At 51.9% G+C, this 18,557-nt stretch overlaps 1 protein-coding gene across 5 annotated transcripts in view; it reads left to right on the forward strand.

The window, feature by feature from the left end:
- The window catches only part of NUP210 (nucleoporin 210), a 102,559-nt gene that overhangs the window by 43,061 nt on the left and 40,941 nt on the right, over window positions 1–18,557 (forward strand). For 4 of the 5 annotated variants that reach the window (XR_004283146.1, XR_004283167.1, XM_032332312.1 and 1 more), the window contains exons 14-17: window positions 3,442–3,587; window positions 10,195–10,416; window positions 11,875–12,048; window positions 17,911–18,103. Coding sequence is in view for 3 of the 5 variants with exons in the window: in XM_032332312.1 (XP_032188203.1) it covers window positions 3,442–3,587; window positions 10,195–10,416; window positions 11,875–12,048; window positions 17,911–18,103 (735 nt within the window). In the remaining 2 variants the exon portion in view is untranslated. The remainder of the gene's footprint in view (window positions 1–3,441; window positions 3,588–10,194; window positions 10,417–11,874; window positions 12,049–17,910; window positions 18,104–18,557) is intronic. The other variant, XM_032332442.1, reaches the window with a different exon arrangement.

The following is an 18,557-nucleotide window of genomic DNA, read 5'->3' on the forward strand; positions in this document are numbered from 1 at the left end:
ACATCTCTCAGCCCAGTGCAGAAGGATTTTTCAAGGAGTTTGGTTCTAAATACCACAGCCAAGACCAAAATCCTGTGGCATCAAAATTTCCCTTACGAAGCCCCTGAAATGTCTCAGTGTAGAGCTGATTTGGCTTTGGAAAGCCTGTGTGTAGGATCCAGGTTTTATGAGAACTATGTATATTATCACCTAAGCCTCATCAGGGCAGAGGGATGTTGGCATTGTGGAAATCTGTGGGACTAGAGACCAGGTGGGGCCAGCAGATCCCCCTGTTAGGTTTTCTTCTCTGTCTCAGCCTCTTTCCCAGGCAAGATTGCCCAGGTTGAGAGGACAAGCGATGGGACTTAGGTCCTGGTTCTCAGGAAGGGACGGCCCCAGGCTCCCAGCACCCTCTGGGTCAGTTTGAGGTTCCACTCTCTTCCTATTGGAGTTGGCCACTGGGATCCCATTTGCTCCTCGTCCTCAACACTGAAGTCCCCCTGAAAGTCCTGGGGCTGTAGGCACCAGGGAGCTTCCGGTGGAACCCCAGGGCTTTGGACTTGGCTAGGCTCAGTGCCCAGGGTGGCCACATCTCAGCTCTTGCTCTGCCCTGGCCCCTTCTCTGCTCTCAGCCTCAGCTCGTTTTCAGCAGCCTGTTCATGGGGCACCTAGTAAGTGCCGTGGTCTGAGGGTTCCTGGTAAACACCAGGGCGTGGTGTTGCCTTCATGGCCCACACAGCCTAGCAAGACCCACCCTTCCGCAGGCAGTTATGTACCTGGAAGGGAGTGTGCCTGCGCATAAGGCCAGGTCCCAGAAGTCCCTCCCACTGTTGGGCGGGTCCTCGGCAGAAATGCCCGAACGAATTCCTGAGCAGAAATGTGCCCAAGATGGGTGCCCAAGCCAGTTTGGGGGTGTCTGGGAAGGCTGCTTAGAGGAAATGATAGCAGAACCCTAAGGATGAGAGGGGACAAATTGGGGAGTGTACCGAGGAGCAGGAAGAGTATGTCAGAGGCCAGAGACCACAGAGGCGGTGGCATGTTCCAAGTTGGGCCCCAGGTTCGTGCAGGTGGATCTCTCATTGCTACCGTGGAGGCCACAGGATGGGGAGAGCCTGGATACTGGGAGAGCCCTGAGTCTTCCCACGGCAGGCTGGGTGGGAGGAAGCTCAGGGGGCTCTTCTGCCATGTGTCAGGACCCCCGGTTCTCCAGCACTCTCTTCCCAGCTATGCAGAGGACTTGGTTTCCTGGCTCATAATTTAGGGCCGTGTCCAGAAAAGAGCTTGTCCAGACTCCCCGCCAGCAGAGTCCACGCTCAGACCTAGCATTTCCCTGTCCACTGTATGTAGCTATGAACACAAATCGGTCTATTTGGCAGACTTGCAGTTTTCCGGAACTCGTGGGCTCTGCGCGTGGACTCCCTAGCTCACCCTTGACTTCTGCCAAGGGCACAGCCGACTTAACTCCTTGATCACCCCAGCCAGGAAACAACCCCAGTGCTTATCAGCTGGCAAATGGATGAGCAAACTGGAACCCTTGCAATGGAAGACTCAGCAATAAAGGGGAGCCAACTATCGGTCATGCCACAGCCTAGATGAATTTCAAACGCATGCTGCATGAAACCAGCCCTACTCAAAGAGCCCACTTTATTGATGTGCAGTGTGAGGCAGACTGATCTACACAGAGAGAGACTGGTCGTGGAGGCAGGGTTTCTTTTACCAGAGAGGAGATGTTCTAAAATAAGCAGTGATAGCTATGGGACTCTATGAACATGTTAAAAACCACTGAATTGTGAGTACCCTCTAAATGGGTGATTCTGTGGTAAGTGAGTTATAGCTCAATGAAACTGTTATTTAAAAAGAAAAAACTAAACTGGGACACTTGGGTGGTTCAGCCGTTAAGCGTCTGCCTTCAGCTCAGGTATGATCCCAGGGTCCTGGGATCAAGTCCTGCATCCGGCTTCTTGCTCAGCAGGAAGCCTGCTTCTCCCCCTCCCACTCTCCCTGCTTGTGTTCCCTCTCTCGCTGTGTCTCTCTCTGTCGAATAAATAAATAAAACCCTTAAAGAAAAAGAAAAACTATGGTGGAAAAAAAATCAGAATGTCATAGTGATTGCTTCTGGGACCGGGGGTGGGGTGGGGTGGGGGTGGTGGTGGGAGGAATCACCCGAGAAGGAGTAGGAGGGAACCACAGAGGCAGGTCACTTCCCACATCTTGGTAGAGGTTCGGGTTTCACAGGAGGATGTGTTTGTCTGAACTCATAGTGCGGCCCACTTAAGATCTGTGTATCTCACTTTGTGTAAATTTGACCTTAAGAAAAAAGAACCAGGAAGAAATACTGAACTGGAGATAATTATGCGTATCTAAAACATTTCAAATGAAGTGTGCTGATGCCTGCAACTTACTTTTAAATGCACTGAAAAGTAAGATCAGTTGTTGGATGAGTAGGGGGATGGATTGCTATGCAGTAAGAGAAATACAGCGAAATATTCTTCGTAGAATCTAGGGGATGAGTATGTGGGGTGTCACGGAAATTTTTTCTCATGTTTAGAAAGAAAACAGTAAGATGCTGCTACCCTCCCACCAGATTGGCTTTTTTTTTTTTTTTTTTTTAATCATGGGAAATACCGAGTATTGGTGGGAATGCTGTGTAGCTTCTAGTGGCAATATGCCTTGATGCATCCATTTTGGGGAAGATATTTGGCAATAAAGATGAAGAGTGAACATACGTGTGGTCCTAGCAGTAAGGACGGGGGGTGGACATACCGTACTCTTAGGGGTACACATAATAGAAATGCTAGAATATATCCAGCCAGGAGAAGACGTACACATGCCCGTTCATAGCAGCACCCTGCATCAGAGCCCCACCCTGCAAACAACCCAGATGTTTGTAATAGTATGGGGACATCAGTGGCTGTCTATTCACATAGCACAATCATACTACAAATGTGGATTAAAGGTCTGCCTCATGCAAAATAGAAGGAGGGCTCTCACCACCAATACTGAGCTCAAGAGGGCAAATACAAAGGAGTTTATGTGTAGTGATTCACTGTGGTTAAAATAGGGCAACCAGCAAAATTAAGCTGGTGGTAAAAAGTCAGGTAACAGCGGTTTTCCTTTGGGGAGGGCTAGTGACCAGAAAGATCTATGGGAGATGCAGGGTTATAGGTCATCCTGTTTCTTATTTATTTATTTATTATTTATTATTTATTTATTTATTTTTTGGTCATCCTGTTTCTTGATCCTCAATACAGGGTGTGTTCAGTTTGTGGGGAGGGATGGGGAATCACTGTGAATTGTATGCTTATGCTACGTATATTTTTGGTATGGGAATTAGACTTGATATTTTTAAGTTGAAAAAATTAGATTGCATATGAAGCCCAGGATGAAGGAAGGGCTGTCAGCCTGTCATGCTTTTCTAGGCAAAGGCAAGTTCACAGTGACCATTTGACTCTCTTCTTACAGGGAGGCTGCAGCCGGGGTCTGAGCACTGCAGTGGGGTCAAGGTGAGAGCAGAGGTCCAGGGCTACACCACACTCCTTGTGAGCTACAGACATGGCCACGTCCACCTGAGTGCGCGGATCACCATTGCCGCCTACCTGCCCCTCAAGGTGAGCCTGGGGTCCCTGCCCTCTACCTCCTCCCCCGATGCGAGTAATTCATTGGCTCTGGCAAATTTGTATTAAAACCCTGATTGGTGAGAATAGCTTTTGGAAGAGCGACCGCTCCCTCTTGTCTGAAATGTTGAAGGAGCAGAGCCTCCCCAATTGGAGACAGTGATTGTTAACACGCGTGTGGATGATATGTTCCCTGAAGGGGTCTGGACAGGAAGGCTTCTGGTCCACTCCAGAGCTATCCAGGTCTTCATGGAACCCTAGGATGGCACACGTTGCTGACTCTGGGGTCTGGGAGATGCAGCTCAGGTCTGAATTGTGCTGTTTGCCCTCTGTCAGGCAACCAGCTGGAGTAGGAGTCCCCCTTCGTCCATCTGTAGCCAGAGGCAGCTAAAGCCTTTGCAGCTCAGAGCCCACTGCCTCGGCTTTGACACCAACTCCCAGTCACCAGCTCTGACACCATCTCTGTGGCATTGGCTCATTTCATTTTCCAGACCTCCCCTTTCCCTGTCTGTAGAATGAGGCTAAGATAACACCTAAACCGTAGGGTTGTGGTGGGGAGTAGCTGAGCTAATGAATGAAACAGACTTAGAACAGTGCCTGGAAGGGAGTGAGTGCAGCAGGGTTAGTTATTAAAATGTTAATGAAAGGGAACCAGACCTTCTTCCAAGGGGGGTTTGGAAGGGTTTACACAGCAGCTTGCGGTAGGGGGATGGCAGACCTACTGAGAACTTTGCCTCTCACACAGGAGGCCCTGAGTCGGTGAGTTGGCTCCCCCTGCAGGGGAGGGGGAAAGGGTCATCCTCCTGGAGGCCCCCTCCTCCGCCAGCCTCCCAGACTGGGCCAGTTAGGGCCACATTTCCCTGACATCCAGCATCAGCCTCTAGAACAGCTCTGGTCCCTGTGGTTTGTGGGAACAGGTTTTCTTCCCCCTCTCAGACATTAGAAGTGGAGTCAGTGAAGTTAGAGCCTTTTACCTCTGAATCTCTGGCCTTGAGCATAGCGCCTGATACAGAACAGATAACCACCAAGGGTTGGTTTTGTTTTTCTTTTGGGTAATTGACATGTGACATACTAGTTCATCTGTACAAGGTAATGATTCGTATTTGTATACATTGTGAAATTGTCACCCCAGTAAGTCTAGTCTTACTCTGTCTTACCAACTTTCTTAGTCATAATCTACTCTCCTAGCGACTTTCAAGTATGCGACATGGTGTTATTAACTCTAGTCACCGTGCTGTACAGGACATTGCCAGGAGTTATGAATTTTATAACTGGAAGTTTGTACCCCCTGATTCCCTTTACCCATTTGCTGCCCCACGGCCCTCCCCAGCAGCCCTGCCACCACCAATCTGTTCTCTGTCTGTGAGCTCTTTTTCTCTTTTAGATTACAGTGAGATCATACAGTGTTTTCTTTCTGACTTATCTCACTTAGCACACTGCCCTCAAAGTCCATCCATAGTGTTGCCCATGGTAGGGTATCCTTCTTTTTTATGGTTGAAAAATATTCCTGTGTGTGTGTGTGTATCACATCTTCATCCATTCATCTGTTGCTGAACACTTAAGTTATTTCCATACCTTGGCTGTTGTAAATAATGCTGAAAGAAACAGGGGAGTGCAAATATCTTTTTGAGTTAGCGTTTTCATTTCCTTTGGTTAAATACCTGGAAATGGATATTTTTTGAGAAGGGTTGTTTTATTTAGAATCAATGAGTGTGCACATGTGTTCAGACTTACTAGCCAGGACAGAAACCAACATCTCCTTAGCCCTCCCCTCTAATCCCCTCCATTGCCAAAATCTCTATGAACACCTTTTCTGCACCAGTCCTTGCTCTGAAACTTAGGAATGCACAGTACAGAGAACACACAGAAGGGGCATCTGGGTGGCTCAGTTGGTTAAGCGACTGCCTTCAGCTCAGTCCATGATCCCAGAGTCCTGGGAGCGAGTCCTGCATCGGGCTCCCAGTTCCATGGGGAGCCTGCTTCTCCCTCTGCCCCTTTCCCCTCTCATGCTCTCTCTCTCTCTATCAAATGAATAAATCAAATCTTAAAAAAAAAATAAAACATACAGAAATCCTTGTCCTCATGAACGTACATGCTGGCAGAGACAGTAATAAACCAGTGCTTCCCATGCAAAAAGTAAAGTAGGAGAGGGCGATAGGGAGGGTAAAAGGAAGGGGGAGGGTGGCAGTTTAAAAATAGGAAGTCAGGATCCCCTTCCTGATCAGGAAACAGGGGTAGGGCTCAGAAAACATGGTTCCAGAGATGGGCAGCCTTCTTGAGGAACCCCTGCCACAGCCTCAGGTGGAGTTTCTTTAAGACCCTGGGAAGGAAGTTCCACAGGACTCTTCCATGCTTGCTCTAAAGGACCAGACATCCTATTTAACTGGGGTGTGTGGCTGAAGTATCAGAGGCAACTGACTGAGCTCACTGTCCCAAGGTGGGATTAAGTGTGAAGAAAATATGGACAGGTTCCCAATCGAGGCTTCCTGACTGGACAAATTATAGAAGGATATAGGTCTTTTCTTCTCTTTTTTTTAATCTTTCTTCTGTTCTGATAATAATTAAGATCAAGTTTATTTACATATAACAAAATCCAAAACTGTGGCTTAGCCAGTGTAGAGGGTTTATTTCCCTTTCACATGAGAGCCTTCACATGGGGCTAGTGTGGCAACTCCATAGTCACCAGGGCCCCAGGTTTCTATTTTTCATCATTCTAGTACATTGCTTTCATCCTCACATTTGCCTTATAGTCTAAAATGGCTGCTGGAGCTCCAGCCATCACATCTGCGTTCCGTGTAGCTAGAAGGGGAAAGGGCTCTCCTCCCAGCTGAGGTAGTTTTTTCTAGTAACCTCGTCAGAAGTTTAAAGGAACAGTTTCTACTTCATTGGCCAGAACTTAATCCGTTGGGCATATCTATCTTCAACAGAGGCTGGGAACTATTTTATCTGGACAGTTACCTACACTAACAAAATGGGGTCCTTTCTCTAAGGAAGAGAGCAGTGTGGAAACTGGGAAAGCAACATTCAATGACTATTTGCTTGTCCATTCACCAGTTTACTCTGCAAATCATCTCTGAGTAAGATACACAGTTGGTACCTGACCCAGGCTGGAGAGACAGAGATGCAGGGAGAAATCCCACACTGTGTCCTGGCTGGCCACTAGTCCGTGGGGAAGGCAGGTGGTCAGACAACTGCAGTGAACATAGTAAAGGGAATGAAGAGCCCCAAGGGGGCAGGTCATCGATGAACACAGAAGTGGAAGGAGGGCCTGCTTTGCAGGGAGCCTGGCTGATGAGAGCACTCGAAATTGTGTGTGTCAGGTGACATAGGAGGCTGTGAAGTCTCCCTGGGTCAGTCAGATCAAGGAGGTGTTTGAATGCCGAGTTAGGGGTGGCTATTTACTCTCTTCTTACCTAGCAGTGGACAGCTGGTGAAGGTCAGGGAAGGACAAAGTCAGGTCCACATTTAAGATGGGCACCGCTCGGCCCTGCCCCCTGACATACATGGTAACCCCCTCTATTTGGACCTTGGAGGGGCTTATGTTTGCTGGCTACCTCATCCCTTCCACAGTCAGCACCCCAGTTACAATTCGGCTTCTGTCTGCTACAGGGATTGGCATCCCTTAACCTACCAGCAGGTTACCCCCGGGAGTCCCTACTGCGTGGGTCTGGGGACCCCACTTGGCTCTCCATTCCCACAGTGTCAGCATGACTGAACTCGACAACCTCAGCCCCTGGGACAGCCAGGTGCGGTGCAGCCCTGACTTCTGCCCACCCCACCTCTCTCCTTCTGTTTCTTGATTCTGGACCCAGTGTGAGCATCCCTGTGAGGGGGCGCGTGGTGCTGGCTGCTGGAAGTGTAGGCTGTCTGCGCTAAGGGCCTCCTGATGTCTAGACTCACCCTCTTGTTCTGCAAACCAGGTTCCCAAGGCCCCAGAGTCGTGGTCTCGTCCGAGGTGCAGGGGCTCTCTCCTCTCTGGCCTGGCCAGTTCAAATACCTATGCCTTCATAGCCGCCAAGGAACCTATACGATTTATGGGTGTCCTTCATTAGCTGGGCTGATTATTAACCTTTCTTCTTGGCACAGGATGCTGTGACACTTTTATGCCTGAGTGGGAAGAGCATTACACATGAAGGTGATAATTCATTGTTCTCCAGTTGTTAATTACAGGCCACGTGGTGCCTTTACACCATCTTTCCCTTTGGGCTGGCCATGGAAAGAAAAAGTCCTTTGGCCACATTTATAGTGACCTGCTTTGCCACAGTGAAGTTTTGCTGGTTGTAGCATTGAGACTTGGGGAAGAACGGAGCACTGGACTTGGAACAGACTGGGTGAACCTGGACACATGGTTTCACTTTGCTGGGATTCATGCTTTCCATCTGTAAAATGGGGATGTCAGTTAATAATAATGATGGTTGATAACAGCAGGGGCCATTTATTGAGCACGCATGGGACATGTACTTAGGGCTTTCGTTCACATGCCCTTGAATCTCTATAGCAAACTCATGAGGCTTGCGTTCTTGTACCATTTTACTGGATGGGGAGACTGAGCCTTATAGAGGTTAACCTGCTTAAGGTTGCACAGCTGGCCAGTACCAACTTCATTCTAGTTGTGGTGACCGAGAAACATCATCATACGGAAAATGGTGGCAGGGAGTGACAAGGGTGATTGAGCTGGGAAAAGAGGTAGCCAGGGACAGGAGGTTCTGTCTGAAGGGGTCAGAGAAGGTGTCTCCGAGGAGGTGAAGTCTGAGCAGAGGCCTGAGTGGTGCAGGCCATGAGGCTGTCTTGAGGAAGAAAAATGAAGGCCCTGATGTTGCTCTGGCCATTCATGTGCAGGAAAAGGACTCTTTTGATGGTTTTGAGACCTGGGCTCACAAGCAAGGTAGAGTCTGTGGCTGCGGGCGCCCCAGGTTTTTTGAAATTGCACGTGTGTGTGTACATGTGCATGGAGGGAGACCTGGAGAAGTGATACCCAATAACAAATTCAGGAAAGTGTCCATATTGCAAAAAAACAAAGAAGTTCAAAGGACAGAATTCTCATTGACAAGTGATATGCTTTCTTTGCTAAGGGTTTCATGTAAGTACCCAACCCAGAGAACCTGTGCCCAAGAGGCCTCAGCAGGTCATGTCACCTTGCCCTCCTGCCTCCATTCTGGAGGGTGTGGGTCTTAAAGCCTGTCACTCAGGTCAGACTCCCCCTCCATATGGAGGAAGATGGCCGCTTGCCAGGACACGGCTCCAGGTGACAGCCGAGCAGCCATCAGTCTGTGCCTGTGAGGATTTGAAGCTCTCAGCAGTTGTGGGATGAGAATCTAGCCACCATGTGGGCATGGAAGGACCTGGGTGGAGGATTAGGTGCCCTGGTGAGTGGGTCAGTGTAGACTGGACTGGAGTCTGCACTGACCGTCCAGTCTTCATGACAACTCAGCTATACATTCTGGCCTCTACCTGCAAAGTGTCTGAGATTGGATGTTCTGCCCAGAGTGGCACAAACCCTCAGGGCTTTATAGATTCCGGGAGAGTAGAGCTTGGGGAAGCAAGACCCAGATGTAACTCTGGATGCTCTAGGCAGTAAACCGAAGACACACTCGAGGTGTGTTAACAGTGGCCTCCCAGCTGCCAGCATGCTGGCCATTCTGAGCCAGAAGTGGCCCCACCCACGTGGATGGCAGTCTATGACATACGTTACACCTGTGTGTATCCATACCCACAGCAGACATTCTAATCAGTCCTGGCATCCTTTTTTGCCTGATGGTGATTCCACCTTCGGAACCAGTGCCCCTTCCTCTGTCTTACCAGCTGTTGCAAGGCTGTCAGGGTAATAGGTATTTGCAACGCTTGTTATGAAAATGTTGGGGATCATGAGAGGCCAAGAGTAGGGGACTGGTACGGGCTCCGTCACTGCAGCATTGTGGTGACCAATTCTTCAGACTGGTCTGTTTCCCTTTCTTCTCAGTTTTAGGGTTTGCTTTCGGATGATTTTTTTTTCTTTAATTTTAACGCATATGTAAGTTGTTTATGTGGTTCCAAAGTTAAACCTGTCTTAGGAGGATCTTCGCAAGTCTTGCTTTCACTTCCCTTTAGGGAAGTTACACATGGACTTTCGGCTGCCTGGTGGATCAACAGCTCAAACCCCTGCATTGTTCAAGGGTCAGCTGTGCATGCACATATTGAATAGTTATGCTATACCCCTGAAACTAATACAATGTTCCATGCCAATTATACCTCAAGAAAAAAGTAAATTTTTCCTCCTAAAAGGTTCACGTTTCTCTACCAACTCACCAGCAGAGCATGTGCTCAAACTCCTAGATTTTTGCTAATCTCATGGTTAAGGGTTTTACCCATGATTTTACAGAAGAGGCAAATCAGTTTACCTCCCACCCCCCCAGGCAGTATATCAGAATGGGAACACAGTTCTTCTCAAAACACTCATATGCTTTTGGATCTTGACAACAAACCACAGTGGTGCTGTCAATGAGCAGACCAAGTTCCACGGAGGGGTTGCAATTTGTCTGACCTCCACGGGGTCAAGTCAGTGGCAGGGCAAGGCCTCCCGTGCATGTGAATGCTGACTTTCCTTCCCCCCATCCCCCAACAGGCTGTGGATCCCTCCTCTGTTGCCTTGGTAACCCTTGGCTCCTCAAAGGAGATGCTGTTTGAAGGAGGTCCCAAACCCTGGGTCCTCGAGCCTTCCAAGTTCTTCCGGAACATCACCTCCGAGGACACAGACAGCATTAGCCTGGCTCTCTTTGGGCCCTCTACCTCCCGGAATTACCAGCAACACTGGATCCTTGTGACCTGCCAGGCCTTGGGAGAACAGGTGAGAGGGCAGCCATCCCTAGACCCATCTTGTCCAGAAGGAGGGGTGGAAAATCCCCTTCCCTGAGTACCCTGCCATGTGCTTACAGCACCATTTCCCAGACAGGCAAACTGAGGGTCAATGGGATAGGCAGGTTGACCAGGGTACCCATTTGGAGACCCTGCCAATACAGGACAGAGCTGGAAAATCAAGAGCAAGGTGGGAGGCCAGCGGGGATCAAGAGAGATAGGAGAGAGGCCATGTCTTTAGGGAAGCGGAGAATGTTAGGGAAGTGGAGGATGCCCTTGCACGTGCAGTAGTGCAAAGGACGTCAGTTGCTGTTAGAACACACGTGCTCACATCACCCGAGTTACACTTACAAAGCTTGCCCAAACCCAGACAGCCTTGGTGTGGATGGAAAAGATGCACAGTGAAAGGCCCTGACTCCCACTGGCTTTGTTTTGTCATTCTTTTTTTTAATTAATAAGAAAATTTTTTAAAAAAATAAAAATAAATAAGGGAATAAACTTAGTCCAGAAGGAAATGAGAGAAGTTTGTCCTCCCTGGCTTGGCATCCTCATCCGTGTCCCAGCTGGGCTGGAGGACTTGGTCTTCTGAGCAGAGGCCCCTCCGGGATCCTCCCACTCCGTGCGCTGTGCCTCTCACTTCCTTGGGGGCATTACGGTGGAGGCGCGGGGCCTGCAGGTCAGCATGGAAACCACCCTTTGTCCTGCCTTGTGGTCAGGAAGGGTGAGGGGCTCTAGGATCTGACCATTGGGTCCTACGACAGTATCGTATCATTTGAGGGGCCGAAGGTACTCCCTTGGCATGGGTCATTCGCTGGGGTGCTTGCAAAACTCAGGCCTGGGCTTGACTTCTGAGTTCCCAGGCTAAACTAGACTTCAGCTTCCCTCTTTTGTTGCCTCTCTAATTGTGGCTTCTGCAGCAGCCAAGTGAACTTCTCTCCAAGAGAAGGACAGCATGCAGGCTGAAGCCCCTCACACAGCCTCACAGGCCGGGCCCCCCACAGCCTATTGTCCAGTCCGTCTGCCGTGCAGGTCTCTGTCCGTCAGCACATGCCCTCCCAACACCTGTACCCCATTGTAATGGATCTTCTAAGTCAGTGTAGGCCCTTCATTTGAAAACCCACAGGCCTGGGAATTTGCCCCTACAACTCTGGGGTCTTTGGAGGGTCCCGGCAAGCTGGGAGGCCTTACTGCTCCCCCTCCTCCCTGGGTTACAGAGCAAGCAGTGGTTGGGCCAACATTTGTAGAGGGCCCTAGAGACTCTGTCCAAAGGCCTCTTGCATACTGAGAGAGCCCTCTCCCACACATACGTCCCTGGCCTTTTGTATTCTGGTGGTGCAGGTCTTATCTGCCCATTCTACAGGGCAGCAGCCTGAGTCCAAGGGAGCTGGCTCTTGAGGCCAGGCTCACAGTGGAGCAGGCACACAGACTCTGATTGCTCTGTTCTGCCAAGGTCATCGCCCTCTCGGTGGGGAATAAGCCTAGCGTCACCAACCCTTTCCCGGCACTGGAGCCCGCCGTGGTGAAGTTCGTCTGCGCCCCGCCCTCCAGGCTCACACTGACGCCCGTCTATGCCAGCCCACAGCTTGACCTGTCGTGTCCGCTGCTGCAGCAGAACAAGCAGGTGGTAAGTGAGCAGTGCTCAGGGAGGGTAGCAGGTCCATGGCGCGCCCTCGCCTCCATGCTCAGTGGCCCCTGCTTGGGGCCTGCTCCTGGGCAGCTTTTACATATCAGAGGGTTGGGGGTTGAAGCCCCAGAGAGGTGAGGGGCTCACCTAGAGTCCCAGTTGCTCGTGACAATGCCAGGTGGAGGTAGGGCGCCTCTGGTCCCAGGCTCCCCCTCTCTCTGTGCGGCACTTGGCAGCTGGTAAAATCTCATCATTTTCTGTGACTTGGGGGCGTTGAGGTGGGCCTTTGGTCTGTGGGCAGCCAGTGTGTGTGTGGTCATAGGGGAGACTCTGCACCTTTCTCCATGGGTGAGGGGAACGTAGGGAGGCTGTGTTTCAAACGTACACATGGGAGGGGAAGAAAATCTTTGGGGGTTGCTCTCACAGGCAGGGATGGAAGATGAACCCTACAGGTCTGGTCCCCCTGGGCTTGTGACCAGTCTAGCCTTCCACCCCAGGACACCCAGAGGCCAGAGTGACAGATGCAGAGGACTCTGGAGCCCTCCTGTTCAGGCTCAGGGGCACCAACAACCTCCCGGCCAGCCCCAGCCCCCAGGCCCTTCTCAGGCAGAGACCCAGCCGGCAGCTTTTCCTTCCTTCTTTCAACATGTGTTCATCTAGCACCTTCTGTATGCTGTGCGCAGAGTCCTGGGTTCGAGAATACAGAATACTCAGGACAGTTGAGGCACCTAGAGGGGACAGGAGACCAGGAGGCCCACGGATAGCAGACGAGAAGGACGAAAGGTGGGGATTGCTGTGGAGTGCGGGAGTCAGGGTAGGGTCCCTAGCAGCGGAGGCCACTTCAGATGGGGCCATGAAAGGCCACTGTCAGGAGGACACTATGTCAGGCCCCATGGTCAGGAGATGCCAGCCCAGAAGAGCTGAGGTAAGGGTGTCCCAGGCAGGTAGAATGGCAGTGCAAAGGCCTTGAGACTAGCCTAGGGTCTCTGTGTCCCTGCTGCCCACGTGGAAATCAGAATGGTTGTCTGTGCCAGGAACTCTCACCTGTGTGCCTCATTGCCCATGGCCAGGACCATCTGGGCAGCCAGGCTTGTTGGATCCCATTCATGGCTTTGCCCACGAGACCCGGAGGTGGGCAGGGTCCCAGAGGAAGAACCTAGATCTGCCCACTCCCATGTTTTCAGTGCCTTCTCTATGGCCCCTGCGGCTGGTTCTTTCCTCCCAGCCCCGGCCTTATGATCAGCCCGAAGGCGTGTCCAGCTGCCCTCTCCCTTGGTGGCTTCTAAGGGGCCCTGTGTCTCCTGAAGCCACCTCTAGGGATAGGACCCTCTTCCCTCTTTGCCGTTTGCCTGGAGAGGACTCAGTGCCTAGTCTTTGTGCACACAATGAAGCTTTCTGAAGCTTCCTGAAGCTGTTTACCTAGGTAGCCTATCCCAGCGGGGGAGGAGATTTGGGATTTGGCTTCCCTGTGGGTAAAGGAGGAGAACAGCTTTGTGTTTGGTCAAAGTCACATTTCTTTGAAGCTCTGTGGGGGGTCACCGACTCCAGTTCCAGGACTCAGGAACAGCTCTGCCTGTCTGGCGTGTAACTCTGCCTCTTGGCCCCCACATTCCCTGCAAGCTTGGGTGACTTGTCTTCCTGCTGTCCCGGTGGGTGTCTGCCTTCTCTCAGGCTTTCTGGATTGCTAAGCTCTGAGGTTCTTGGCCGCAGGAGCCCCTCTGTTGCTCCCGACGCTGGTCCCTTTAAGGGTCACTGCCTCAACAGCATTCAGCACGAAGGGAGGGTTCTTTGTGCCCAGACTCGGCGCGCTGTCCTGCCTCTCCCACCACTGGCCAAGGGGTACCCCCCTGAGTTTCCTCTCAACAGGTGAGGCTCTGGGGGCTTGTCACCTTGAAGCCACATTCACCCCTAACTCAGGCCTGGGTGTTGGTGGCAGGGAGCAGGTGGCTGTCGTTTCCAAGCTGAAAATCTGTGCATCCAAGACTTAATTCTTCTCCCTGATTTGAGGTGCTTTTGAGACGAATGTCCTGAAAGCTTCACATCTTAAATCACTTTCACATATTTATTTAGCACATTATCCCTGAAGAATATAGTCAGGTGAAGTTTGGACTCTTCTGGAAAACCTAGCCTGTTCGTCCCCTGGGTTTAAGGCCAGGAGTCAGCCATCAGCTGACATCAGTAGGGACTGACAGCTGGGGCTGGATCCCTCCTTGAAGGACCTTGGTGACAGTGGTCTCCTAGGGCTGTAGGGAACAACCGTGGGTGAACCGAAGGTGTTCAAAGCAGTAAATGTTACCCTTCTTACCTTATTCTCTGCTTAGACCTGGCCAGCAGCTTCCCATTCCCCCAGAGCAAAAGCCAGTCCCCTTCTGTGACCGCCAGTCCCTGAGTCCAGGCCGCTGTTAATGTCCCTCCCACCTGCTCCCCCCATACTGGGACACCCTGTCATGCCATGAGCACCCCAGAACATGCCCTGTGTGCATCCCCAACTGCTGTTCCCTCTGGCTTGGCTTCTCCTGTGTTCCCAGGACTCCCTCCCTGCCCCCTTCGCCTCTTTATTCAAATGCTACTCCTTGGAAAGGTGTCCTCAGCCTTTAGAACTTACCCAGAGTTTTCCCCTTCCCTCAACATTTTATATTCTGGCTCTCTTCTCCCCTGTCCCCAAGCTCTTACCATCATCCAGTGCCATAGAATTTGCATGTTTATTTCCTTCTTTGTGAGTCTCTAGAAGAGAGCACTACTTGGGGTAGGAGGTCAGTAATGTGATGGACAAATGAACACAGGAATGAGCATACCACGCCCGTGTCCCTGTGTCTTCTGCCCCCCCCTTTTAAAGATTTTATCATTTATTTTGACAGAGAGGAGAAAGAGAATGAGTGCATAATCGGGGGAGTGGCAGAGGGAGAAGCAGTCTCCCATTGAGCAGGGAGCCCGATGCGGGGCTTGATCCCAGGACCCTGGGATCCTGACCTGAGCTGAAGGCAGATGCTTAGCCAACTGAGCCACCCAGGTGCCCCTCTGCCCCTGACTCTTGCAGGGTCAAATGCCCGGAGAAGCCAAGTGAGGTGCTGGTGAAGGAAAGGGGCTGGGGTATGAGGCAGGGATGCAACTGGAGAGCAGGCACCCCTTTGCAGGACAGCCTGCCCCCCCTCAGCTCCAGCCCCTTCAAGCTCAGGCTGGCCAAACCTTCTCATTTTCAAAGAAAAAAACAGGCCAGGCAGATCGATGGGCATCTTCCTTGTCTTCACACGCGGGGTACTTGCCAAGTGAGCTGTGTCTGGCTGTCTGTTGGCTGTGACCTCGGGGTCAGCGCGGGGCTGTCTCTCTTGACGGAAGGATGACAGTCAGGCTGCGGAGCATTGCTCTGAATGGGCTTGTGCATGTCGTAGATCTCACTCGTCAGGAAATAATGGACCTCAGAGACAGGATCACTGGGCCATCCATCAGGCCTGGTGTTGCGGAGCTGTGAGCTGCGCAGGCACGGCTCCTGCGATTTCTGATCTCACTAGGGGACCTTGAGAAAGATATATCCGTGCCATGCATTCCCGGGTGCAGTATCAATTTAATTTTATACCTCTCCAAAGCCAAAGGCCACCCAAGATATGTTTGCAGAGTAAATTATGGGCAAGGCCAGACACCGGAACGCAGCAGAACAGTCAGAGTGACAAAGTGGAACCAGACTCCGGCCTGACCCCAGTCCTCAGCTCTGGTCGTCCTGCGCTCAGTTCACTGCGGCTGAGCCCCGTGGCGTGCCATGATGACTGATCACCCCAGGGCATGTGTGGAGCCCTTGCCCGACCGGTACTCCAGGGAGAGGCCACATAGGGGAGGCCGCACACTCACAGGGGAGGCCTGTGGGCTTTAAAATCAGACCAGCAGAGTTCCACCTACCCCAAGTAGTGCTCTCTTCTAGAGAGCAAAACCTGTGTGACCTTGGGCAAGTTGCTGGATGTGTCTGAGTCTCAGTCTTCCCGTTTGTTAAAATGAAGATAATGTTGCTCCAAATGCCCGTTGGAAGGATCCAAGTGTGCTTGTTAATGTCCTTCCCTGGGAGCACAGTGGTGGGGAGGGGGGAGGCATTAGTTTTCCACCCAGGTTGCTTCTACAGGAAAGAGAAAATGCTACTTCTCATCCCTGCCCAGAGTCAGCAGCTCCTGGGTTGAATCCAGACTGGTTACAAGATCCTTTGCATCCCTGGGGGTTTGTGCTGACCTGCGTTTAAAATTTGCTGTATGCTTTGGCTCAGTGTCATCTAGGGGAGAGAAAGCTAGAAGGACCTGGGGAGGAGTCTTCCTGGCACCAGTCGGGAGTTCAGGGACAGTCTCAGTCTGGACACGCGAGGCTAGGCTGCAGGAACAAGTACCCTCAGGTCCCAGGGCCTTCCCACAGCAGTTCATTTCTTCCTTGCACCACCCGTGCATCACGGTAGTGGGGGACCTGGCTTCGTGTCACTGCTCTCTTCCTTCCGAGACATAGTCGGTGGGACACCCACCAGGTGGAATGTGGCCGGAGAGGAGAGCCTGGCAGGCTGCTTTGCCCTGGAGGTGTTTTAAAGTCAGTTTCTGCCTTTCACTGGTCAAAGCAAGTGACCTGATCCCTCCTAACTGCAGGGGCCAGGGAAGTTGAGCCCTGGTCTCTGGACCCATGGCTGCTGGAGGACTGGACATACTGGTGACTACCGCGCATGACTGCCCATTTCCAGACTTGCTCATTTGTTTCAGTGAGCCAGGCTCTTGAAAAGGATCTCGTATGACCCTTTTTTAAAACGGGGTCCTGGGAGGTGGGTTCTGCTGTGATGCTCACTTCACAGATGTAGAAACTAAGGCTCTGGGAGGTGGGCAGCTTGCCTGGGTGGTGAGAGGCCGAGGTTTGAGTCCAGGCAGTAGAATCCGGATGTTTGTGTGCTTAGGGTCCCTGCTTTGCTTCCTGCCCCACCTACCCCCTTGCCATCCGGGCAGGGAGCAAAGGGGATGAACCAGCCTCTGGGAGAAATGAGGCCGACTTGGCATGGGTTCCAAGGGGTGGATTTGCTTAGGGAGCCAGAGGTAATGGTACAGTGCTTGTAATTCAGGGTTTGGAATTGAACCCCGACAGTGTACTACTCATTTGCCGAGTTGCTTTTGATTTGTTCCTTTTCTTCCCTGGGACTCTGCTTCCTCACCCTTAATGTGGGGATGGCAGCTCCCATCTCACTGGGATATTTAAGGATCAGGTGAGAAAGAACCTGGCTCTGAAAGGAGCTTTGCAAGCTGAATGACTAGGACATTTCGAATGTTGTAACTGGTGTTCTTGTTGAACCTTTGGGGGCGATCATCCTAGAGGGGCTGGGCTGGGCGTGCATGGGGCAGAGAGGAGGTGGCAAGGATTTGGGAAGGTAAGGCCAAAGAAGAAGTAGAGCACCCTGGCCAAGGTGGCGCTGGGAGGGTGTGGGCTCTAGGGTGGGGTCTCCTGACCTTGGCATTCCCAACATTTTGAACCAGATCCTTACTTCTTGAGGGTGGTCCTGTGCTTTGTGGGGTGTTAGGCCATATCCCTGACCCCTACCCTTTACATACCCATTGCACCCCCTGCCCCCCCGTTGTGATCATCAAAAAGGCTTTCAGACATTGCCAGGATCACCCTTGGGGTAACAGATGTTTCCTCCCTCAAGGGGGACCATGGGCTAGAGTGAGAGGCCAGGTTGGACAGAGCTATGAGGCATCTTGAGGCGGGGCAGCATAGTTGGTGACTTGCCCTCTCCCCCTACCCAGGCCCCAGGGAGCCCTGAAGGCAGCCATCCAGTTCTAGGGTGCCCCACACGATCAAGGGCAAATGTGCCCTGTTCTAGGTACGGCCGGGATGCGAGATTTCTGCCCCTTGCAGGTTCCGGTCTCCAGCCACCGCAACCCCATGCTGGACCTGGCCGCCTATGACCAGCAAGGCCGCAGATTCGACAACTTCAGCTCTCTGAACATCCAGTGGGAGTCAACCAGGCCCCTGCTGGCCAGCATCAGGCTGGAGCTGCCCATGCAGCTAGTGGCCCGGGATGATGGGAGCGGCCAGAAGAAGCTGCACGGTGAGCCCGGGTTGGGGGGTGGGGGTAGTCTGCTGACCCAAGCCAGGAGGACAGAGTGTAGTGACACCCCAGATGGACAGGAGGGACACTGAAGGAGGGCTGGCGGCAACTATGGACCCCACTGGATCACTTTTTCAGGGATGGGCAGACAAACTGAGGCTCAGGGCAGGGGAGTCTCACGTCTCAGCTGGTCCAGATCAGCCAGCCTCCCAGGCCCACGTTGCTCCAAGCCACGCGCCTTCACAGACCAGTGGTGGCCAGAAGTCAGGGCCAGTGCTCCCCGAAGCCGCACCAAACTTGGCTCCACGGGCCTGGTAACTCATATGGTGCATATAGTTTAAACCAACTCAGTCATGTATTTTTAGGACCAGAGACTTAAACTGTAAGAAGGAGGGAGGGGCTGTTACCCTGGCAGCAAGGGGGCAAAAACCCAGCATCTGTTCTCTTCTCCCTG

This window comes from Mustela erminea, chromosome 1 (assembly GCF_009829155.1).
Source record: "Mustela erminea isolate mMusErm1 chromosome 1, mMusErm1.Pri, whole genome shotgun sequence".
In the NCBI taxonomy this organism is placed as follows: Eukaryota; Metazoa; Chordata; class Mammalia; order Carnivora; family Mustelidae; genus Mustela; species Mustela erminea.